This window comes from Falco naumanni, chromosome 5 (assembly GCF_017639655.2).
Source record: "Falco naumanni isolate bFalNau1 chromosome 5, bFalNau1.pat, whole genome shotgun sequence".
NCBI classification, from domain to species: domain Eukaryota; kingdom Metazoa; phylum Chordata; class Aves; order Falconiformes; family Falconidae; genus Falco; species Falco naumanni.
In genome coordinates, this window is record NC_054058.1 from 91,591,451 (window position 1) to 91,618,114 (window position 26,664).

The window sequence follows — 26,664 nt, forward strand, 5'->3', positions numbered from 1 at the left end:
ATCAATGGTAAACTGACAAAAGCAGGCATACATAGTCCTTATTTAAAGGCACAGAGTACAACTGATTTTTTTTTTTAATAGTTTCTTGCTTAAGGATCTGTAAAGAATTACAAACAGGCAAGAGCAACAGGCCCCATACACAAATGTGTGCTGCAAAAAGGGATAAATGATGACTAATACAAGTATTTCTACACTTCAAAATAAAGCTGTAAAGGAAACTATTAAAATAATTGGAATAAGATAAAAAGGCTCCTTTTCAAAAATCAAAGAACTGAAGCAAACTCCAAAAATTTTGTTTTGAAATCTTGAACATTAATTCAAAACATCTTGTGGGAAAAGAATGTAGAAGTAGTAACCAGAAAAAAAAAAACAAAAAAAAAATGAAGCTACACACACACATATCCTGTTTACCTCTAAAAACTGTGCATTCACTTTAAAATCTGGAGATGGAAGTCCTTGTTTAATAGCAGCTTGCTTTTTTTCTTCAATACATCTAAAAAGATGTTTAACAGCACGTGATATAATGCCTTGTTCCTCTTCTGTAATGTTGACATCAAATCCAGTACCCATAGTGTATGTTTTACCAGCACCTGTCTAAATTGAAAAAGTAGTCACTCGAACACGTTAATAGTACCAAATCACAGTGAAATGTAGTTTGTGAACACTAGTGCTAGGTAGTGACTAGTAGTATGTCTGTCATCCTTACAATACTAACGCGCACAACAACAGGTAGTTTTGAAAAACAGATAAACAGCAGAAGTGGGACAAACTTTACTGTTTATCCACAGATCACATACAAGACGACAGGGACCAGTCCAATCTTTCATAACCTTTCCCCTACAAACATCACAAACTGCTTACATCAGCCCTGAGCTATCATCTCCGAGGTAGAAAGAACAGTTAATGTTTTCAACCAAGACTGTTAAATAAAGCATGTACTTTGGAGGTAGAAGTAGCATTTGCAATTCTTTACTGAAGTAGATCAAATTACTCCCTTAATTATGAAATCTGAATATCTCAGGTAGAATATTACCATTGCTCTCAATTTATAGACAGCACTGAAGGATACAAGCTATACCTTCACCAGGAAAATAATTAAATGTGAACTCCTATAGAAGATAAGGTAATGTGTTTTCACTGAATTAGCAGGTCAGGTCCAAGACAAAAATAGTATCACACAGCTGAACATAATCTACTAAACTGGATCTACAAACTGCTTTGTTTTACTAGGACTAGACTTCACCTAGCCAACTTGAGATATGACATTTAACAGTGGTGAAATTCAGCATGCAAGACCAAATTTTATGCAATCAATTCCAAAAGGAATATTCAGAAAACAATAACACATTCTCTACATTGTGCTCAATGATATTTCAGCTTTGAGAAGTAAAATGTGTGCCCAGTGTACTGAGAGGGTGTGTTCTCTATGAAAACTTCTCTGACTTTGGAATCTGATCTCTACATTTTGCCCACACTGTGGCCTGAATCTCCCTAGGATCTGTTTTAAAAAAGCTTCTCTTCCCAGAAGTGCCTGAAAATACTGTAGAGGGATAGATAATTGCTCAGAAAACAATGTCAGTACAACTTATCTCTATATATCAACTGCTTAAGTCACTAATTTGTTTTGCTGCATTGGGGCGAATTCAGGAATTACATGGATTCATGCTATTTGCAGCATTGTTATTAATCAGACAAATATATCTTCTGTGTTTTAATTGCCAGTCTGCACAGAATCTATACAAACTCCTAAACAGACTCCTACAGGAGACCACATATAAAATATACTATATTTTAAATATAGTATAGACTATAAAAAGACAGGTTAACGCATTCCAAAATTTTAGAGAAAGACCGGTTACATGAAACTGTTTATTTCAAAATAAATACTTTGACATAGAATTGTAAAGCTTACTTGGCCATAAGCAAAGACAGTGGCATTGTAGCCTTCAAAGCAACCTTCAATCAGTTTTTCTATACACTGTATATAGATCTCTTCTTGCTGCGAGTCAATGTTAAAGACATAATCAAAAGTGAAGGCCTTATCCTTTCCCAAGAACACTTGAGGTTCACCAGGTGTAACAGATGTACAAATATGGCATCCTTCAATCTTCTCTTTGGCTAGCTGTGGTCTAATTCTGTTTTGGAAGAGACAAGAAGAACTATTAGAAATTTTCATCAGAGGCATACAAACAATGTTTATAAGAGAACTGAAAAGAATTCCTTACTGACTGAAAAAATGAAATTTTTTTATCAAGCCAGGAAGCTTCCAGCTTTCTGAGCCACAGTATTGACAGTTTCAGAGCACCATTCATACAACTGTTAATATGAATTATGTTACCTTACCTGAAGGTTCACATACCAATTTCAGGTTGACAACCTGCCTAGAACTCTGAATGTTTCTCTAGGTATACTACGCGTTACTAAAGAGTAACTTACATGAGCCATTTCAGACTTTGAAATCAAGTTATCCAGTTTTATCAGACTTCATGCTTTCACTGTGAAAATTATTTTTTTTTTTTAAACAGCAACAGGAATATGACAAAAAAGTGGGATAGTTTAAGTCACAATTTGGGAGGAAGGACCCCCAAAGCCTGCATGTCATGTGAAATGAAAGCCTCCTTGCTAAGACAGCAAGGAGAAGGCTCACATTTCCGCTTTCGCACGAAAGGAGCTTCGCCACAGCCAGAACACTTCTGTGAAATGTTTGGTTTCAGTGAAGCAGCACACCCTCAGAGGAAAGAAAGAACAGCATCTAACAAGTTCTAAAGGTAAGAGTGTCTCATTCCTAATTACTTCCCCACTGAGACAAATTCCAGCTTTTGTTTCAGTTCATTCAGTTTCTGACAAACTACTTCGTAGAATACAATCATCTCAGACTTCTTATAGTCTATCATTTTATTAATTCCTCCGCATTCTTAATACTTTTGCAGTCTTGTCAAAATTGAATTCATGCACCGGCTCCATGGCTACAGACCATTGTAGAAGTTTGTAATTCAATTGGTTTAATGGTTACCTATCAGGAAGAAACACTCTAGCCAACATAACCTAGTATTCTAGCTGTAATTAACTAATAATTTGTTCACAAGAACTTTTTTTTTTTTTTTTTACACAGTTTCCAAGTTCAAAGCAGCAGCAAGTTTAGAAACAAACAACCCCTCTACCCCCAAATGCGCACAGCTTAAGAGATGGGGACAAAAGGCTATAAGAGTGATAAAATATCAGCAGTACAACTACATGCAAACAAAAATATGGAATTTTTCATGTTTTATATAGATTCTCCATTTATATCAAGCTTCAAGTACCTATATTTACCTCGATGTGGCTACTTTCCAGTTACACAATGTCTAAGCTGAACATCTGTATACACAGAGTATACTTTAAAGACACATGCTCATTTCATATTCTGTGCTTTAAGGGCCATGTCTACATTAGTGCTTGGTTTGGAATAGCTGTGCTGTCTTGAAGCAAATTCCCCCGACATCTTCACTCACCACATGTTGGTTTGGATCACAGAGCAGCTCCAGTGTGCACAAATTATACCTCTTTCAGAGGAAACTAAGCCAAAACACTCCACTCCAAATACACCAAGCTTATTCCAAAATCTAATGGAAACACAGGGGCCCAAAGGCACCTACTGATTCTACTGAGACCGTGCCAGTGCTTGCTGATGCAGAGAGCACCAGCCTCCAACAACTAGGTGGACTGCTACAGACTAACTCAAATTATATCAGCACATAAATACTTTAGTTCAAGCTAGAAGTATCCTGTAAAAAAAGTGACCCAGAGCACGAAATATTTTCTTTTTACTACGGATTACAAATTTTTCACCCAGGGATGTGCATTGCTGTCAGGAGTATTTTTCAGGATTTTTATTCTAAAAGTTTCATTATAACCCCCTGTGTGACACTAGAGAATAACCATAATTTATTTGTGAAGTTTTCTGCACATTAATTCCTTTATGGGAAGTTCATTAATGATGAGACAGTACCTCCTTTGTCAGCATACCCTACGGTATGGAGTAGAAATTAAGCAAACCTTTGAAAAATATCATTAAAGGAAAGATTATACGATGCGTAAAATAAGGATAAATATTCCACAAATAGCATTTGCATTTAAGGACATGAAACATATGATGTAGGTCACAGATCTTGTCTCTTAACAGAATAATTATCATAAGCTTTTTCCTTTAAATGAGAAGCTATAATTCAGGATTTACATAGCTCCTTCAATAGCAACCAACTTAATCCACTAGCACCTGTGTCCACTAAACAAATCCTGACAAATACGTACAGAAGCTCATAATAAAGTTACTTTCTTCTAAACATTTCTAATTAAATAGCTTTTATTTGTAGGTAGAGGGAGAAAGTCTTCAAAGACAATTTAATCATATGCCTATCCTAAAAGCATTCTACACAACTGGAAAGTTGACCAAATAAAACATCGTAACATGCCATCTGTAACACCTCATATTTAGAAAATGCCAACTCTGTAGGTTATTCTCCTGCCTTATTTTAATACCGTGAAGTCAGTCAGAGGGCAAGCTTCTTTTTCAGACTAAGCACCCTCATTCTTTCACTAATCCGGTGCAGACAGCACAAAGGCAATCAATTGTTCTTAGAAGCGTGAACTCTGATGGCTTCTAAAGCTCCACAGGTACTTGTCTGCATTCTTTTCTAGTACAGGAAAGCCTAGAAAGACGTTTTCTAAAAATCAAGGTGGAAAACACATATTCAAATTCGAGTAACCTTTTGTGCATCCCAAAAACCCAGCTTCCTCCCAGTTCTGAAAGGCTTTTCATACTAACTTGTAAAATGAAGGTTGACAATTCAAGAAAAAAATATTTCTTCATATATTTTCGTTCTATCTTTAAAAAAAGTTCAAAATTAGTTTTCTGTGCAGAGGAACTGATGCAATTATAACAGGTGCCAAATACTTTTCTCCTTTCTACTATTAAACAAAGACTCTGAGCGACCACAAAAAGGACCAGCATGCCTAAAATATCACTGATTTGCATGATAATTACTACAGTAACGACAGGACTGTAAAGTGCGCAGTTTCTGTGCGGGCCTGTGGAGACTTCCCATGAGAATCCTCCCAGCTAACTCCCTGCCTCGCAGCCAGGCAGCAGCTCCAAGCACTCTGCTGCTATAAAACCCAGCACAACAGCAAGCTGCAAGTACATTACGGGTGACCATCAGCAGGCCACAGCAAGACACCATTCCAAAGATCAGCTGAGTTGACAGAAATCTGTGCCACTACTAAACAGCTGGTTACCAGCTCAGTCAAGTTACCAGCCCGAGGTTCTAACACAGCATCCAGAGACCCAGCAGTGATGATTGTGTCCTTCCTCCCTAACTTAACACCAAATCTGAAGGCACCGATAAGAGAAAAAGTATGTGTCTCACCAGCACGTAAGCACAAAGGTAAAACAAAGCAAGACTTGCCACATCAGCAAAGCTTCACCTCGAAGAGACTCCCTGCTCATTTTGTAATTGCTTTTACACAATGTCCCACTCTGTGGTGGAGTTGGGAGGTAGCAACCTGAGAGAAATCACAGCTGCATCAGGTTTGAAAGACATCTTCCCCAAAAAGGATGTGCAGGCAAGGGAACTTCATCACCCAACCTGAGGTCTGCTCAAGGGATACTTCTTGCTCTGAAATCTATATAGCTCTCTCAGTAAGTTTAGCACCAAGGTAATGGGATGACCTTAATGAGTAAGCAATAAAGGCCTTCAACCTGATTTCCAGTCACTTACCAACAACGTGAGTGGATTACCTGAACTTCATGGCACTCAAAAGTCTTACTATTGACAAAGAACGTGTGGTCTGGCAAGTAATTGTCCTCATGCAAGCCAGATTCTGTTCCAACAAGGGCTATAGGAACACCTCTTCCTCCGCCACTCCACACATCAATTGGGAAAATGATTTTTTCTCCAGCCAAACCTTTCCCTCTCTCATATCTTAACACGTTCACTTCTGTCAGCAAAGCGGGCAGCAGCCATACTTTAAAATGTGAAAGGGTTCATTTTGGTCATCTCTCCTTGCCCACGTCCCACCCTGGCAGTCTGCCACTAGGATTTTTTCTCCAAGACCAATGTGACATGACCCATTTTGTCTTCTACACAGCCCCATCCCACCTGTTTTTCAGGTTACTCTCTTATTTGTATACAAACAGGCATTTTCTACCTACTTCCAATCACATCTCCTTAGATGAGGCAACTTCCCAAACAACATTTTGCCTTACATCCTTCCCTCCTCTCCAAAGCATGAACACACCCAACTCTTGTTTACATGTACTTTGCAGAGCCTCCAGGCCACACACATGAAACTTAATCCCCTAAATCTATTCTGCCTCAGCACACTGGGACAAGCCGTCTAATTAGGGAGGGCTAAAATAGCCAGTGGTGGCACAGTAATGCACCCTATTGTGCTGGAACTAATCTCTCAGTAGAATAGGTGCACAATGTCTCTGCTAAAAATATTGTCAGATAGAACAGACTCAGATAATACAGTTCAGGGACCACAGCAAACATCGGGTCAATACCCCGTGTTATGCAAGAACTCAGACTTCCCAGAACTGATTCCTGTTTAAAATAGACAATATCATAGTATCCCTTTGAAAAGTGTCCCATCTTGGTTTATTTCTAGGGATAGAAAATTGTCGCATTGATTTAAATATTTATATTTATATATGGATACATAAGGACATAGATATACACACACACACACCCTTTCAGCTACTGAACAATTTTATCTCTGTGACTGTTCATTTAAGAACATCCCCATTACCTAATTCTTCCCCACTATCCAACTTTTCCCCAACAATCTCCATACATCTATGATCGAGCCATCCCTTAATCTCATTTCATACACTAAACAAAATGAGACCAGTGAATTTATTTCACATCTCCATATGAAGTATCGCAAATATTACTCTAATAAAATGTATTTATCATATTTACCACATACCTTCCCAGCACCTGTACAGAATCACAATAAGCAAACTAGAACTTCTAAGAGTAACCTATAAAGGGCAAAATATCAAATTACTCCTGTTTTACAGAAGGAAAAGAGGAGGAGGGAAAATCACCAATTAATCTTTTGGATAGCAATAACTAGCCAGAAGCTGTGCGTTGGAAAAAATGACTATGGAGGCCCATGTAAAGTTCTTTTCCATTAAAAATTCTGCTAGGGGAGAAAGAACTGCTTTTACCTTGCTCAGAAAAGCATGAATTCCAACATCACTCAAAGCACATGCAGTGCTGAGCAGGAGAACAAGTTAACCTGTAAACCCAAGACTCTCCAATACTCCTCTCTTATTACACTAAGCCTATTAAATTTTGCACAATTCTGCTTCACATGCGGGTATATGAAATATTAAATCCAAAAGCACCTAATAAAACATTTAGTGAAGCGTTGCAGGCAGTACAAACTGGGAAGCAAACAAATGCTCTCCAAAATCATAAACAAAGAAAACAGCTTCCTGCCCTTGCTTTGGCATCACAATGCCCACTCCTTTCTAATCCATTACATTCACGCTCATCAAACCACTCCCATTAAACATACTCCTTTGCAACAAGGAGTGAGTAAAGCAAGCTAAACAGATTTCATCCCAAAGACGCTTAATACTTCTGCCTGCATAAACTTTTCAATATTTTTGCCAGCACACATTGGAAGCTTATTTGTTTCTGTGATTATGAGCACCTCCAAACAAAATCACAACTATAGCATCTCACTGCATTCATCTGAACTAGCTGATCGGTATATTAATTCTTTACCTCTCAATGAGGTTTAAGGATATGAAAAAGGCTGGCATATGAAAAATATCAGATCTGCTTCTTATTAAGACAGCAATAAGGGCATAGGAATAAACCTTCTGGCTTGTGCCAGCAATCGTCACCCATTAAGGATTTGTTCTTATACCAGCAGATCTCAGCATAACGGCCTCTGTACCTCCGCTGCGAGTGGTGCTAAGTAACACTGGCAAGTAAAAAAGTGCTCATATTTGCTGAGCTACCATTCAGCACCTTTAGTACAGATGTGGTTCTGTAATGCCTTTCTCAACATTTCCAAAGAGGTTTTTGGTGGTCAGTGAAACAGGCACGAGAAGTCTGAGAACAGTTTTAGTATGCTCTTAACCTGCTTTTTCCCCCCCTCCAGAAACATACATACCCATAGTTCATTAAAAAAGTAAAAGTACCGCAAGTCAATACCCAAACTTCCAGCCCAACCCTTTTTGAAGGCATAACACAATGAATTATTTTAATTCCACTTCAGAAAAATACAAATTATATTCAAACCCAATGCCTACAAATAATAACACATGGCAGTCTTTCCCAAGGTTAGCGTCAAAATAACCCCCGACACTGTTATAGTAAACTATAGGTAAAGTCCAGGCCATTTGTCTGCTGCTTTTCTTTTCAAGTGCCAGCTAGGCAGTTGTCTCCAAGCAAGCCATAAATATACTGTACTATCAGGAGCCCTTTACAGCCTTCAGGATGGAATCCATTCATTTCAGATGCCTACAATGGCAGAAAAACCCTAAACCTTCATGACTGACTTTAATGATTGAATGAATAATGGTATAAAAGCCATCTTTATAAACAAAAAGCAAACAAAGCGTTAGACAAATGCAGCATACCTTGGTAACAGTGCTACTTCTGCAGAAAGATAGCTCAGTTTCTGAATGAATAATCATTCATATTCAGCTCTGTTAATGATACAATTTTGTATTAATGATATCCATCACTAGTATTATACATACTGGTATTCAGATGTAAACAGGACATGTAACTACAGATATGCAAATTACAGTGGATTACACAAGAGACTGCTCAACAGCCAAGCTGTGGTAACTGGCCACCCAGCACATCACCAAACCTTTCCCCCTGCCGTGGGTCAGCTCCCACCCCGTGAACCTGCTTTGCCCGCGAGAGGCATGGGCACATGCCAGTCACCCAGCCAGGGAAACGAGCGCTAGCTTGCTGCAACTGTAACTCAATCGCTTTTACGTAAGGTTTGGGCACTGCTCCCATCAGTGTTTCTCTCCAGTTGCCATGGCTGCCATGGTCTAGACTGAGCTCAGCCCTGCCAGCGGGTGTTGTGTGTGTGCAGAGCCCACAGAAGCTAGGCAAAGTCCAGGCGTTACTCAGCCTAAACCGACACCAGCTCCCTGGGCAAGCACAAGTGAGGCAGAGGTTTTGCACATGTACCAACGCTTGCCTTTAAACATCAGGAAAATGTCACGCAGGTCAAGTATGTATCTCGATGCAAGTTTGACATCAGAGAATAAAGCTTCCCAAATAGCTCTTGGACATAAAAGTGTATTGAGGACTGTGGCTGAAGATAAAGCAGGATTTATGTAATCAATTTTACTCCAAAGTCCTATTAAGATACTGACAAAAATGTGTTAGCATCCTTTCAATCCACATGCAGCCATTAAACACAACTATTCAGCCCTCAGCTTAAAACATCCAGGAAAATCAGTCCCCAAGTTACTAAATGGGCTCTGAGATACTACATTTTCAGTATCTAACTCACTTTACTGCAAACAAAAATATTCCTATTAAAGAATATACATGCAGAGTATTTTGTTTCAGTGCTGCAGACTGTCAATTCCAGTTAGCACATGAGAAGGCAGCAAATCGAAAACTGGAATTAAAGTGAGGAAATGCATCAGTGCTGTAACTAGATTTGTCCAGTTCTCCTCCTCTGCACTCGACCTCTACCTCTTCAGCTATTTTTCTTTTAAACACAAATTTAGTTTCATAAAACAATTACCCTTTTCAGTAGCTTGCATCTGATCAGCTCATCTACCGTTAACTGGTCATGCTGGGGATTACATTCGCAGTGCCAGGCTGAGGCAGCTTTGCAGGCTGTTGCTTTCACTTGGTTCCTGAAGCACCACACAATAAGCGCATCTCCAGGCGGTCACTACGGCTAGCCAGAAAACAGTTTAGCAGTCTGATTTCAGTTTAGTTCTCGTGCAATTCTGTGACAGCCTAGCAGGCTGTGCCATGCAGATGGCATCCTCACACTGACAGGCACGGTCCTGTGCTTTTGCCAAGAAAAGAAAACATGGGGAAAGGCCCAAGCCTGCCCTCACACAGACATCATGCTGCCCCCCACATGCTCCCTTCCTCATCCCTACCTCTCACAGAAAGGCTGAAAGATCTTCCAGTAGATCTAGAAGACTTCCAGCATCTTTCCTTATAACATGAATGAATGCTTTCATCTAGACCTCCTTGCGATTTCTCATGGACTAATTTACTCTCTAGTGAGCTAAGAAATCCACAGCTTTCGAGAACAATTTGACTTTTGAGAGAGAGAAGGGGGGACTGTTGCAGGATTTGTGCAGGCCTTGATTATTTCTAGTTCAAGACAAGGTCAGCTGCAATGGAAAAGCAGTACTACCATAAGCTTCCACATGCCTGCCAAGCACAGAACTGGCACACCTCCAAATCCAAGTGCAGTTTGAGTAGATCTAAACTGATATTGGGAATGACACTAGTTCTAAGGCAAGCAGATTTTTAAAAAATTCTTCTACTATGTTACTTGTCTTGGGTTTTTTTATGAACATTTTTAGTGTTATGTCTCACCACTCTCAGAAAGCTAGAAGAGAAACAACACTATTTTTAGAGAAAATGAGATCTACGCAATTGCAGTAAAGTTTAATTTATGAATAAAGACTTGAAGTATTTGTGCTTTATTAGCAAGACATGAAACAAGGAGTTAGGCCTTCCTAAAACTAAAGTTCAAAATTAATTTAATACCACAGAAGAATGCAGGCACACCCATATCATGTAATAAAGTGGCAAAATAGATGGTCCCAGCAATCACAAATCATTTACACCACAGTGCTGAAAGGGACTACAGACACCTGATCTCTACATAGCTAATTAGCCTGAGCAACTGCCTCTCCTCATCAGGGAGCATGAGCAAGTAATTTTAGAGTAAGAAGCATAAGTAATATTCTGCTGTTACAGCACAGTGCTCAGCTGTAGTACTAGCATGGTCGGTATTAGTTCAAGGTCTGGACACCACGATGTACCAAGTATGCAGACACACACTGAAATAAAGTCAAGTCTCTCGAAGGCAGCTACTCCCATAAGGATTAACCCTGAAGACATAATCCCTGGGAACCTCTTTCACCTTTCAAAAAAAAAAAAAAAAAAAAGCAACTCCAGAAGGTGCTAGCTCATTTCAGTTGCTATTTTGAAGAGGCACCTTCTAATCTTTTAGAAAATCCTCTGTACACTTTCAGCTTATTACTCTGCTTACAGTGCACTTCTGGATATCACCCTACAGTCATTAGAACAACAGACCTGGTTCAGGCATGAAGGGCAGGTCCCCTCCCCAGGTGGTGTGGGAAACCTAACATCTCCAAAGGCCTGCCAGAAATCAAAGAAATGCCTTCAGACCCAACATAGGAAATGCAGGAACAACAGAAATATGTAACCTAAAAATTTACCACAAGGAAGCAGAGCCGTCTGTGGCTTGGTTTGGATGGCAGCCACATGTCACCAAAACTGAAGGCTCCCAGAGGGTTCAGCTAGTCTGCAATTTGATGGCTGTGCTCTGGATATATTTATGTACCAAATCAAATATCCAAAACTCAAGTTAAGGACAGAAGGACTGCCTTAAACTGCACATTAAACCTGTCTCTTTCAGACAAGTGCACTTGCTTCTTGTAAGTTTATGGTTTCTACTGAAAAATATGTTTTTGCTTTTATGACTGGTAAGATCATGCATAGAAATATGAAACACCATCTTCATGTCACTGGTGGCGTTTCACATCATTCACTAGCACTGACAATACTGAAGACTAGTAAAGATTACTATTATGAAAAATTTATGCTAATAGCACCTGACAGTCACACTGCTTAAGGAACGTAAAGGTCACAAATTCAAAAGGAAAGAGGAAAGAAAGGCCTTTTGGTGAATCCCCAGTGCAGTCCTGTGTCTACAGCTACCATGCTCATGGATACTGAGCGGCCAAACAGGCAATCAGTTTATCTTTCTGTGGATAAGGATTCATAAAGAAAGCAATTCTATATACAAAAACAGTGAGAATGGCACCCTGTAATTCTTTTGCAAATTATGATTTTTCCCCTCCAAAATTTAGCTTCAACATGTAAGTTAGCAGCCTTCATTCCTGCTCTGGAGCACATAGCTGTAAGGAGTGGCTGAGTCACACCACTGGTAAAGCTTACCAGAGCCTGGTATTAATTATGTAATTAGGGCAGTGTGAGGAAAAGGAATACACTTTCTGTAGCATCTTTCTACTGTATGACTGAAGACTTAAGAGATTAAATCTGCTAAACAAATGTCATTACACGCAACTTAAGATGAAAAAATTTAATCAGAAGAGTGTTTAAGGAAAGCTTGTTAAGAATGCACAGCCCAGCAGCCCAGTAATGAGTCATTATAATGTTTCCAGAAATTTTAGTGCCAGAATTCAGCTGAAATAAAACAGTATTGTCAAAAGTAATGCAGTGAATAGAGACTATCCAACCCCCCAAAATACTGTAGTCATTGCTGCTTTGCCAAGCTACAGAATAACATTTATTTAGGTGTAAGGGTGAAAAGGGGGAAAGAAAAACTCACAAAAACAAAACAAATGAACAAAAACACAAAAAAAACCCACAAAACCACAGTCTGAGTACCTGCAAACCTAAACTCTGTCACACTTAGAGTTCAGGGATTTTGAGGTAATTCAGGTATCTCTTGTAAACCAGGGCCCAATCAGCCTAACACATCCAAAACCATCAAGCCCATACAAAGTACACCACTCAACACAAACGTGGATGGTATCAAGTCTTTGTAAAGCACACTTGTAACTACTGTAAGATTATCAGAGTCAAACTTTAGTAAAAACAGTTTTGCAAGACAGTTGCTTTCAAAAACAATAGCCCACAGCACCACAGTACACCAACGAATGAACTAATAATGCCCACATAATATTTTCAATTAAAGGCGCAGAATTAACAGTGGCTTTCTGGTTCAAAAGCTGAACACTCCTACTGGCAGAGCAATGGCACTATTCCTGCACATCCCCACCACACACACACACACAAAAAAAAATAAATCTGTTTCATCTGTAAAGCCAAAGGGACAAATTTAAAAGAAAGTTACACGCAATTAAGTGAAATATTGCAAAAGTACATACATTTAAGAACTTCCTCACATTCTAACTTAGCAACAACTTTAAGGAAATCAAGAATAAGTACCACAAGTGTATTCAGAAGTAGGTAAACAAAACAATTATTCACTACAGAAAAATAATTTTTTTGAATGGGAGAGAAAATAAACTGATGTAATGCAATATTATCCAGATGACCACAAAACTGTCAGTCATACCAATGCGAGGCTTCATCCAATTTCTTCCTCTTAAGTTAGATGTGTGCCTATTCCAGAAGTTCACTACTTCTTCAAAATAGCCCAACTTTTAAAAATAACTACTCTATTATTTTACAAAGTTAAAAGGTTTCCCTGTGTCTGCAGCAAAGAACTCTCAATTACTGCCTCCCTTACTCAGATTCCCCTTCCCTTTTCACAGCCATCCACCTACCTGTCCAGAAATCACTACACATTCATGCCAAAAGTACTGTAGCTCTGAAAACTGTTATAATTTCTTTCATCTCCATACAGAGAATTTATCTTCCCATTTATATATTCTCAAGTCTAGGGCCATTGGTTACTTTACACTTATGAGCTACAGGTCCAAGAATTATATTTTACCAACTCAACACAAACACAAAAGTACCAACATCTTATAGCTAAGGCTATGAGCCACTTCCCAAGTAATTACTTGGGTAATTAATTACCAAGTAATTAATGTGTTAAATAAACACAACACAAGAAAAGGAGGATCAGGTCAGTTAAAAGAAAATTACATGCTGGCATTAATAATTACTGAAATGACTGCTTTATTAACACTACTAAAATAACAACCAGACACTTTACAATGGGACAAGACAGCTAAAAACTGTTTCAGTAATCTGCTCTGAATAGTGCCTTCACTCTGTTAACTTCCAGTGCAACATTCTTGAAACAAAAACTGCTGTATGACTTTTCTTTTTCTGCCACTCCTTGTTAAAAAAAAAAAAAAAGCATGTTGTATCCATAACACCCATCCACCAAGTTCCAAAGCAAACGGCAGAAAATTTCTTCATATTTATTGTTGACTGTTTCTAATGAACAGAAGTTGCTCTGTTTCAAAACAGAAGGTAGACTGTTCAAGCAGTGAGTGAAAGCTCTGAGCTGCTAAATCCCAACTGTGCAGTAAGGGAAAACAACCCACTTGCTTTATTTAGTACTATCTGTTTTAAAACTTGCAAAACAGGAAGGAGCAATATTACCTACCTTATTCAGCCCTCCTGGTTCAGCTACACATTTTTATATGTCTGAATGTCAATCCCCAATTTTAATTCTTTCCTCCATGTCTATTCATCCTATTTGCAAGGCTGTAAAAACATCTACGTTAGCAGCAACAGCACCAAACATTAAAGGTTAATTTTTCCATCCTTATGTTCCTATGCAGTGACTGTATTCAGCTGCCCTGTGAAGACCTGACCACCTTGCTGCTCTTTCTTGGCTTCAGACGATGCTTTACAAGAAAGCCTCCAAAAAGTTACGTCAGGGCAATTCAGGAAACTGTTCTAGAAATTCAGTAGGTAGCATTTTTCCACACTAAGCAATCAATTTGGAGAATGGCTGAGTATGTTTCTGGATGCTTTTGTTGCAAGCATGCATTTTGGATAAATACAAACTGACAGTCCCCAAACATCCCACCCCTCCATTCTCCAATTCCTGCCAACAGTTGAGGTGTTTGAAAGTCTCTTGGTATTGATTCTAAGAACACTTCCCATGCAGTTTCAACCTGGTTGGATTATCTATAGGCCATCATCTTCTCTCCTGCTAGCCGTAGGCTGGTTTTCAGATATGTAGTACAGAGGGGACAGGAAAAAAAGAACATTTTTGTTAATCGGAGACTATTTAGCATTTATATGGAAAATACCAGTGGAAAGCTGAAATAACTGGAGTTTAAATAACAAGGAAAGTCAAAAGAAAGGAACTGGTCACAGCTGACTAGTGAAACTAGTGAAGTTTGGTACTGCTGTAAAGACTATATCAGGGCCTCACAACATCTGTGCAAGAAATACACTGGAATCTGGAACTCCACAGAAAAGCCATTTTCCACACAAATTCGCATTCCAAGGCTAGCAAGAAGGGAGATCTCCACTGCAATAACATCTGCACCAAGGGCAGAGCTGCCACCATTTCACATCCTCAGCCTTTTATCCAGACCACGGGAAGTAATACAGAAGGACATACATGACAATACATACAGAGGGCTACTACATAAGTGCAGCATCGTAGCTTCTCTAAGACAAATCCAGTTGTCTTCATTTATACAGCTTCAGTTCTCACAGAACACTTATAGCATACACCCACATACCCTGAAGAAGAGCAAGAAACTACCACGACCAAAAGCTTATTTAATAAAACAGTTCTGGCAGAAAATTGGGAATTTGATTAAAATTAAGACCTCTGTCTAAAGATGGATAGTGCATAGAAAATAACTTTCTGGCTGATAAACCAGAAACTTCTTCTAAACATTTTCACGTTTTGTTAAATATATGAATAACTGGAATATTTCAACTTCTTATTTGTTTGATTTGGGCAAAGATATCTACATTAGGCAAAAAGCTGCAGCCACTATGGCTTCTTCCACATGAAGTTTCCCCACTGCCAGCAGAGAACAACATCCTCTGCGTGAAGAAGACATTCTCTAGTATGTTTCTCCATAATTCAAAGATAACATTTAAAAACTGATTGATTGATGCTTATCACCTGACTAAAGATGTGATGCTTCAATATTAATTCTACTAGTTCTCCATTAAGAGTTAAAAATATCCAAATAACTTATTGACTATAATATCCAACATATCACTGGAGATTTTAACCTAACAGAAAGTGAAAGAGCATGCTCTGCTACCTCATTAGAGAAGTATGGACTGATTTCATATTCTTGACTTTTCAGAACATATAAAATAGAAAAGGCTGCTTGATTTGCTAACAGCCAAGCTTCCACTCCAGGCAGGTCAAAAGTCCCTGTTGGCTAGGCTGAACAAATTGAGTGTGGAAATCACTGTGGAAATACAGTCACTTGCCTGGTTTAATGGCTACTCGCGTGCAGACCTCACTGCGCTAGCAAGCCTACAGTTTGACATTACCACTAATAAAAATAAAACTGGTACATTTCAGTAAAATTTTAGCTTGAGGACAGAGTCCATCCATGCAGTAAGTGCACCCTGGTAATGCACCACAATGTAAACTGGCGGGTTCACAAATCTCATGACATGCACACTGTAACAAAATCTAGAAAGAACTAGATACTTCCTTGCTACCTGTATCTGCTTTAAACAACTAATATCTACACTGACATAATAGTGAGGCTAAGTACTTTCTGCTTGGTGTTTAGCTGTAGGCTTAGTTTTTCATTAGGGCTCAGGTTCCCCGATTAGATTACAAATCCAGCCAGAACTCCAAAGCTATTAATGCAAAGTCACTTTTTAAAACAGATGAATTATGCAGTGAGGTAGCTCACAAATTTAAAAGCAATTCTCTCAGTTTTAATTTACAGGCATGGGAGGCTCTGCCTCTGCTTCTGGAACAATCCTTCTCTTCTGCACACAGCTGCTAGACTGGGCACTGCTCTGCCAGCCTCCCTCAGCTCCAGCACACACAAAGCAACAACACCTGATCCTGGGCTCGTTTCTGTCTGCTGAACACTTGGCTTCAGCTCCTTGGGGACAGAAAAAAAGGTCTGTCCTCACAAGCTTCTCCAGGGTCCAAAACCACTTCTTTGTCTTGACTGAATTAAATCAGCTCTTCTTGGCACATAATACTTCTAAATCGGGTATTTCCCAGCTGCTGTCAGAAATCATCAATGCAAATCACTTGCGGTTTTTCTGCACAGGAGTTCATAGTCCCTCATGCACAGGGGGTAACACAGACGCTTTCAGAACAAGCACTCCTGTCTAAACTGTTTCAAATTGCCTGAGAAATTTAAGCTTACAGTAACTGTTTACATATTAGGACTACAGTAAAACCAACTGAGATGGTTTTATCGTGGTCCCGGCCACAAAACTTGTGGCCCAGTATCTCATTCCTCTGAGCGCTTAACATCAGACAAGAGTTCCTTTAGCTTAAATGTGACCAGCAGGACAGTGCATGAAGGGAGGTGCACACAAGGTTTTCCAGGATCAAAACCTATGCTAACAATAAACTTTGCCAGGATACAGAAAACGTTAAGTTCACACAAAGTAACGCGGTAATGGCATACTGGTAGTGCCTAAAGGCCAGGGTGGGTCTTATGCTAAGGCTCACATAAAGCTTTCATGAAAGGTCATGTTTATTAAAAGCTACAGACAGATATGTACATATTAATCCATACCTTTAAAGCTGTTTCAGACTGTTTTCCTTACCAGCACCAAGAAGTCAGAAGACTGGATGTTAATGCAGGCTATGAACTCTGTGTTGCCGACTGCTATGAGCCAGGCAGCTGTCTCCCACACCTATAGACACACAACTTCCACCCCAGGGCTGCACTCGGTTTCAACCACATACTACCACTGCTTTCACAGTAAACCATGGTGGTGGGGCAGGGGGGAGGGGAAAAAAAAAGAAAAAAAAAAGGCAACAACATCATACAGCAATAACAAAGCTCTAGTGTTCCAGCCAACCTTGTTTCCACTTAAAAAGGTTTCCTTTAGCACTACAAGCAGCATTTGAGGATGCAGGGAAGAGGTAGAAGGGTTCTTTATTCCAGTATATGCCAAGGTAACATGTTTAGAAAGAAAAATTTAATATTTAGACAAAACTTAAGCTAACTGGTGTTCTATATAAATTGCCAGGAAGTATTAAGTGAGGTCTTAAGAGAGCATTAGTAGATCAATACTATCTATTTTCTCTACAATTTCCAGATTTCTCCAAAACAAGTTCTTATAATTCTTCCAAGACAGTCTGCTTTTACCATTTCAGTGTCAAAGCTAAAGAGAAAAATTTCTGTGCTGTTTTAAATTCTAATATTTTGCTAACTCATGCTACACAAAATTTTAACTGTAATATTAAACTAAATTTCACCACTGAATACAAAGAAATGCTAAAGCAAGGAACAATGAACAACAGCAATGAAGGCTTTCAGTTCTTATACCATCAGGGAGGTTTCTTTTGTTTCTTTTTATTTTTTTTAAGGAAACATGACAGTTAAGCAATAATACCACCTTAAGATCCTCCCAGAAGACTTTGTTTTCCCCTGGTTTCAACTATAGACTTTGCTTGTCCATGCCTTATCACTTGACTTTAGTTTACAGAGAAATACAGAACTCTGTCAAATAAAGTGCAACTGCAATGCAGCCCTTATGTAAGCCTCATCAGATGAGCAATTAGAAAGGCCCATAGGAAACTACAAATAGCTTATTTCCCAACTATATTTAGAGTTAACCATTTCTAGACCACTGAATTCAGAACCAGTGGCTGAAGAATGGGAACAAGACAAACTGAAACTATAAGTGAGCGACAGATTCAGGACAGCGAATGGGATTTCTTGGAACTAATGAAAGGAGAGGATTTCCCTGCTGCTTGGAGTTTGAGGTCAGGACTGGTTGCACTTCACACACAATCATGTTTTTAACTAACCACATAATTGGATTCTCTATCAAATCCAGTTGACTAGCTTACACAATATGTCAAATAATCTTATCAACATCTGAACAGAAAAAAATTTGTACACAATCTCTTGTGCCTTTTCTATAGTACCCATCACCCTCCTAATGTGGAGGTGTCACAAACAGTTTTCAGTTAAGAGTAACAAGTCTTCAGTCTTGTGTTCCCAGGTAGTCATTGCAAAGCAGCACATGTAGATGGTTGATCTCTAATCTATAGCAGAAGTGTTGGCAGAAGGGTCTTGCAAAGGCAGCAAAAATGGAGCAACACAAAGAACGCAGCAGCTGGAAAATAGTACAGCAGTGACACTCACAATTTGCCATCACAGCAGGAGCTGCTAGCTTCAGTACCACTGGCAATTCTTGCTGGAACCCTGGCTTTTTGTTAAAGACAAAGTCTGATATTTTAAGTCCTTTGTCACCTAACATTTTAAAGTAAACTAACTACGCTAGGACTCAAACAAGTCAGATAAACCTGACAAAAATAATTTATTTTCTTTTTTATAAAACAAAACCCTACACCTCATGAGAGGTCCTTGTACAATCTGTAGCTCTCCTGTGATTTTTGCATCAGTCACAAGCACAGCGAGCTGAACAAATCCAGTATGTAATGGCACATAATAAGGATATCCAGAAAGATTTTTGGATTAGAAGAAAAGAAAAAAGCTCTGGCTGTCCTTGAACCTTTCAGAGTTCACAATAAAACTGGAAGGTACGTGGCTCTGCACCCTCTTGTCATTCCTACCTATCTGGAGGGAAGAAAGAGAAAGAAGAGAAAGTCCATTTCCTTTGGGAACAAAATTTCTCAGCTACTTCCAACAGGAGTCTTCCCAGCACATTAAATACTGAACAAACGCTCAGAAGGCAGGGTCATTGATACTCCAACACCAGAGCTGACCCTCTAAACAGCAGCAGATGTCCAAGAATTTGTAGCTCAACCCTGTACTGAAGAAAAATACCTAAAACAAGTCACACCGTTTATTTAATTATTTCCAGCTTTCGTAGAGAGGTGGCCAGTGTCCCCTAACCAGGTATTTGCTTATACTAGCACACACCAGTGAGGACATTGGTGTACACAGGCTATATGGCATCACACATCCCAACAGACAGTAGTATAAAACCAGAGTTTCCAGTACTGATAACAGCTGCAGCAGAGAAAGACCCCTTAAAGGCAAAAATCTTTCAGTAGTACCTTAAGTTATCCACCCAGTATCACTTTACATCAACCAACACTAGTGCTCAAATATTAATATATCCATGTGGTCGTTTTAGGCTAGCAGTTTTCCTTCTGGTGTTTACCTCATCTACTTTAAAGATTTCCAGAGATGGAGCTTAGCCTCAAAAGACAAACAGATAAGGAAAATAAGCCTTGATAATCTAATTTATACATTGCACTTTAAAAGCAAAGTGACTCAGAGGGAAAAGGTCTCACAATGTGTTGAATGCATTAATACCCAAAACCCTGGGTTACAGCATAGCTTAAAATCATGCCTTAAACTGATCAGCTGTGAGTGATATTCAAATATTCAAAACCATTCTGAAGGATCTGACATTCAGAAACAGGAGTCAGATCTTGCCAAAACATGAGACAACTAAATGACTAATACATTATTAGCTGAAAATGAAGAACCAAACCAAAACCCCTAAGATCTACAGAACAGAGCAAACATGACCCAAAACCAAGTTTACATATTTGGCATTTGAAACACAGTTACTATCATAAAACATTTAATGCAGTTATACACTAAATACACTGTCACTATTTTGACCAAAAAGTGGGTTAACAGTCAGTTTATTTTTTATTATCAGAACAGAAAACACCACAATGACAATTCATGTAACTTCTGAGCAAAGGAGAGGACCTCTCACACACATTGCTGGGCTGGAATGACCATCCCCCCTCTATACCAAGGAGGCAGCAAAAATAGGAGAGTAATTTTCACTAAAACAGTGCAGCACGTTACAAGCATTCTGCCTCACTGGATATTCCTTGGCTAAACATATAGCCTCGCACAAAAGTTTAATCGTAATATGAAAAATGCATAGACTGGCTAGACCACAATTAGTCAGGTTTCCTTGACATATCCCATAAAACTTGGAAGTCGATAGTATTTCCCAGCTGCAATACAAGAAACCAGAAGCATGTATCTCCAAGAGGTGCAGCTACCATGAACTTCAAAGCACTTCCCTCAGTCTATCAATACATTCCTCTGTTTTATACAGGTTGAACTTTAACCAGACAACTCTTACAAATACTAGGCGGACATCCAACAATACAAACCAAGCTGAATGTTAACTTCGCCCAGTGCTCCACACACATTATATGAACACACAAACTCAAATAAATCAAACTTTAAAATCCATTTTTCATAGACAACACAAAAACTGATAATGCAGAAGTTATATTTCCAAAGACTCATATAAGTAACTGATGCTTTAGTTTTGTGAATATAGCCCATCACATGCTTCATGTGATAAACCACTGCTGTATGCGTTTCTTTCTGCCTTACAGAAGATCATTTGAACAAGCCAGAAGAACTGAAAGAATGAGATGTGAACTGTCACAGCCAGGGACAGGGAAACAGACACAATTATTCTATGAGATGGCTGAGGAGAGCATGAACATCTGAAAATCAAAGAAATATTAAACAGTGATGGAGGTTAATGACTCTCATTAGTCAGCTTGGCCAGAAGAATAAGTGAGCTTAAACTGTGGCAGAGTAAATGCAGCCAGAAGGTGACCCGCCACGTATTCCTGCTGGAAGGAGACAGAAGCAGGTTGTTACCCATAGCTGAATCACGCTCCAAATGCCTTCACAGCAGCAATATCACATCTACCATGAAACAGCCTTTAAGACAGGTAGAGAAGGGTTGGATGAGGGGAGAGAACAGACTTCAGAACAGAAAGAATACAGAAACCATGCAAACAAACAAAAGCCTCCAGTACTCTGTGCTGTGTATGTTTACAGCACACTACCTCTTAAGAGCAACTGTATCACCAGCACCACTGGATGACCAGCAGTCCCACAAGAAGCTGCTCTATCATATTCAGAACTCATCTGGAGAAAAGGCTGCACCCGTATCTTACCCTTTCCAATAGATCGTAAGCACAGAGCTCTTACGATATCTTCCCAGCTTTTAGGCCCTGCCTGCTCTCTTCTAATACAGAAGATCACCAAGATGGCAGACCCAAGCTCCTTACAGCGAACCTCAGTTCACATCAGGAGGAAAAGAGGCAACGGTCATAAACCAAAGCAAGAGATTTCCTAACTTGGTACACAGAAAAAAAATTGCCCATTAGGACAGTCAAGTATTGGCTGCCCAGAGAGACTGAGGAATTTCCATCCCCGGAGGTTTTTCCAAGACCAAACTTGACAGAGCCTTGAGCAACTTCACCTTAATTTAGTTTTGACCCTGCTTTGAGCAGGAGGTTGGATCAGATGACCTCCTGAGATCCCTTCAAACTTGAATTAGTCTGAGCTTACCCTTCCAAATCTGTAAGGCTTTTATTGTTCATGTGGGTGTTGTCACACCCCTGTAAACATATTCTGACATCTGAATGGGATCGTTCAGCTGTGCTGAATTCAGGTCCTGGCACTTGACACACAGCTTCACAGAAATACAGACAATTGGGATGGAAAAGAGCTAGAAAGGTCATAGTTTATTTACCCACTCTATCTTTCCAGACCAAGGTAATATCAACACCCAAAATGTTCCCAGCAGTTACCGGTTTGAACTGTTTTTAAAAGTCTCTTATATGGGCAATTCCACATTTCCACAAACAAATTGTTCCAAGACATCCATTCTTACAGTAGAAAAATATTTTCTATCATTTACTTTCCTTACTGTAATTTAAGCCTTCTATCCACTTCACCTTCAACATGAAGAACAACTGATTCCCTTCTGCTTTGAATTTGAGTCAAAGTATTTTAAGTCATATTTCTTAGCAATCTTCACTGCTCGTATCTCACACTATGGAACTGGTCATGTTTTCTAGACAGTAATTCCCCTTCTCTTTTCAATTCCCCTCAGTTAAGCCACATTTTTCTTGAACTGCAGCACCCAAAACCTAACACGAGACATCAGCAGTAGTGAACAAAGGGTATGGATTACTTTCCACCTCACAAAAAACTCCGATATGTTGATCACCATCTTTTGCCATCATACAACACTGCTGTTCCATGCTTATTTTTCACTTGTTATTCATAAACACTGGAATTCTTGCCTACAGTAGCAGCAGAAAGTGCACCGGCCCTTTATTTTCAGTCAAGTATCACCCAAGATGTAAGCCAATGCCATTTTATGCGAGTCCCCTCTTCCCAAAGAAACATCTCAGCATTCTATTCAGCAGCCACGAGAATTAAAAATCAACAGAAGCATTGGTCTGGCATGGACCAGCCCTGCTTTTAGGGCTGCAAGCACAGAACAAAGCACTTTCATCTGAAGCTCTCAGCTGTACAACATTTCTTACTCTTTGGGGCCTACCAAGACTTTACTTGTTGACATTTAGAGAACAATGACAAGTCCATCTGTTCCTCAAAAGCTGTGATAACAATGATAATTAAATATATCCACAGCTACACCTTAAAATGCAGAACCAAGACAGTGGGTTGATGAGATGACCAGTCAATGTAGATCACTTTGGAGACTGTGTGGGAAAGAAAGAATGAAAAAACAAACAATAAGCCCACAAAAGGAAAACAAACAAGCAAGAAAAAAACCCAAGCAAAACCCTACAGTCTGAAGCTTTTTGGGAGTACAAAAGAAAAAGCAGCAGCATTTAATTATACTGATGTTTAATTGTCAAATAGTTTAACTGTCAATACCAGTTCAGCCCTAGCTCACATCTCATTTTTAGAGCACACTGAACACTATTCCACTTTTGCTGAACTCAGAATTCTACCAGTGAAGATCAAAATGGCAATTTTATTGTTCCCGAGTGATGGGCTGACTGATTAGACTAGACAGAAGCATAAGCTGCATTCCAAGTGACACAGATTGAACAGGTGGCCTTCTCCCTGACCTGCTACCTCTTCAAACATTGTTAAAAGCAGAATTCTCCTCTTTTCTATCTTGACTAGAAAAATATATATTCAGATGTTTACTCCGTCTTAACCCAACATGAAAAGACATTTCTGGTCTTTATTGTGTTTCAAACAGTCAGCTCAAAACAAATCAACCTTTCCCAAAGATATCAGTTATTCACATGCACAATACGATTGTAAACAGCAAAAGAAAATACAGATGTTTAGATGGTATCAATATCCCTAGTCTGCAAAGTAATATGTATACATGTTAGGATTTTTAAGAAAAATTCTAAGTGATCACATTACAGAGCCAGAGTCTAAAAATAATGATTTCATATGTACTTAAAATTAAAGACCAGACTTCAAAAGGAATGCGATTGAGACCAGGGGGTGAAATAAACCTTACCTGGACGACTTCTGTAGAGCAACAACTGAAGCAATGTATGGTTTGCTTGGCAGGTAAAAAAAATGAGTAGTCAGCTATTTCCTACAGATCAAAGTGTCTGGGGTACAGGCATAATTTTTTTCCCTTCACATAGAAACAAGCGGTGGGAGGAGGGAGAAACAAAGCCACATACACACTAGCAAAACAGAATTTTTAATTGTAATATTTTTTCATAGGAGGTTAACTCTGATTATGATTAACTGGTGTTTTAGTAGCGGTTGTTTTTCTCATGATACTGCATCATCTATAATTTATATCATACCATAAGTGTTTACTATACTTTCAAGCTATATCTTTGGCCTGAGGACCTTCAGAACAGGAGAATTATGTAATAATTCTGAGATGACTGTACACAAAGTGCCAGTGGAGCATGGGGAGGGAAAAGCGGCAGAGCAACATTTAAAAAAGTCAACAAGACTCACTACCTACACTCATAGCCCTCTCATATCCTCACAGGGTGGGGACAGAGACAGACTCTGTCCTAAGATCAAGCACAGACTAAGAGGCACTGCTGCAGTTGGCAAATATATTTAATCAATACTATTGAGAGAGAGATCAGTAACTCCAAGTTTTTGGGATAAGTAGCTACTCAGGGTGACACAAAGGTCTCTGGACTCGTCTCCCAATCAGTCGCATGCTTAAGGGGAGACTCATCCAACAAAATGAATGCTAAGAATTACTGGCTTTGAAAAACAAAGTTAATTAGATAGGTAACTTCTCAATTTTCAATACTTTGAATAAATTACATAAACAGATGCCTTAAGTCAGTCTACCTTCTTACCATTTTTTCCAAGAAGATGCAGTCTCACTATTGCGGATGACTCACATAACATTTTAATCAGCATTGCTAACAAGTCACATACTTCAATACAGTCTCCCGACAGACATTAATATGCCACAGCTATATAGCTTTCCAGACTAAGATGCCCACTTAATTTTATAGTATTAAGCAAGAGGCAACTAACATCATTAGGAATGGGAGGGAAAATACAGTCAATGAAAATAATGAGAAAATACACAGGCTTAAACAAAGACAATAACCAAGTGGTTGGAGCACTGATCCAAGATGTGAAAGACCTTTATTCGAGACCCCAGATGAGATCAGACTAGGTAAACAATTAAGCTTGTTTGATCAAACTCTTCCATTATTAAAAGAAACCAGGACAGAAAAAGATAAAGGTGTCAGACTTTGAGATGTCTCATGAAAGAAAAATATTTTCTGTCCAGTCCTACTAGCTATAACCTTCCGTGTGTTCCGTTGCAGTAGTTGAATCGCCATGCTATAGTCCTTAACTCTTCTCCACCTTGAGAATCATGTTTCATTCATGTTTTTAAAGGATTAGATTGAACATAAATGAAAGGGAAAATAAGTGCCCTTCAAAAGCTACAATATACAAGAGAAAGCATTTCAGTAAACCTGGAGTATTTAAGAGCAAGTATGAAGAATTTACATTAAATCTAATACATCCTGCAAAGAGTTAGGTATTTGTTAACCAGCTGAACTACACCATTCCTGTAACAGCACGAATGCAAGTACCAACAGTGAGACATCAAAAATTACCCAGACAACAAGTGCTCTAATCCATTTCTTAATCAAACAATGGAAATGCGCTATTCAACTTGAATTCATACAAATTGCTGCGTGTAGTAAAACAATAACATCATAGGTTTTGTTGCTCTCCATTTTCTGTGTTGAAACTTAACAGTAAACAGGGTCAAGGAATATGCCATTATTTTTTGTTAGGTAAAGTTAAAGACCTAAAGATGCTTAAAAGGTGCATTGTCCCAGACAGCAAGCCTAACACGTCAGCCAGTTAAAAAAAAAAAGTTATTTAACAAAAATTAATTATTCCAGCAGTGGAATAAGGAAACCAAACCTGTTGAGGATGCTAACAAAAATAAGGGACCAGACAGTAACCCCTCCTCACTCCTGTTTCCATACAGTCTACTCAGGAAATATTTTATGCTAATCAATCATTAACTCCAAATCAGCAGTTTTTAACATTTAAAAGTATATACTGAACAGACCTTCTCTACACATCAAATTCACTGTGATGCTGACCTTAAAATCCTTTCACCATTTTCCATTTGCATCTTGTTGCTATGGTAAACATGTCAAACACGAGAACATGTTTGAAAATTAAGGCGGCAATTCTCCCTTCAGTCACACTGGAGTCACATATGTCTATACTCATTCCAGAAAAGTTTCACCAGGGAAAAATAGAAATAAAAAAGGAGAACTACAAAAAAGGAGGAGGGATGGGAAGAAAATGCACAAAGACTTAAAACAATTTTAGAACAAAAGAGGAAGAATGCACAAGAAAAATGCACAACTCATGTAGTTACTCTTGCTGGACTTGTTCAGATCTGGTTTGATTCCTAATTAAACTTTCTTGTTCACCAGTTCAAACGACACTTTTAACTCCTTGCAAGTATTTTACATAGGACTATCAGCATAACA

At 38.9% G+C, this 26,664-nt stretch overlaps 1 protein-coding gene across 9 annotated transcripts in view; it reads right to left on the reverse strand.

Annotated features, from left to right (window-relative positions):
• The window catches only part of KIF21A (kinesin family member 21A), a 92,309-nt gene that overhangs the window by 59,238 nt on the left and 6,407 nt on the right, over window positions 1-26,664 (reverse strand). For all 9 annotated transcript variants that reach the window (XM_040594285.1, XM_040594289.1, XM_040594284.1 and 6 more), the window contains exons 2-3: window positions 1,913-2,135; window positions 412-594 (exon numbers count right to left, since the gene is read on the reverse strand). In XM_040594285.1, coding sequence (XP_040450219.1) covers window positions 412-594; window positions 1,913-2,135 — 406 coding nt within the window. The remainder of the gene's footprint in view (window positions 1-411; window positions 595-1,912; window positions 2,136-26,664) is intronic.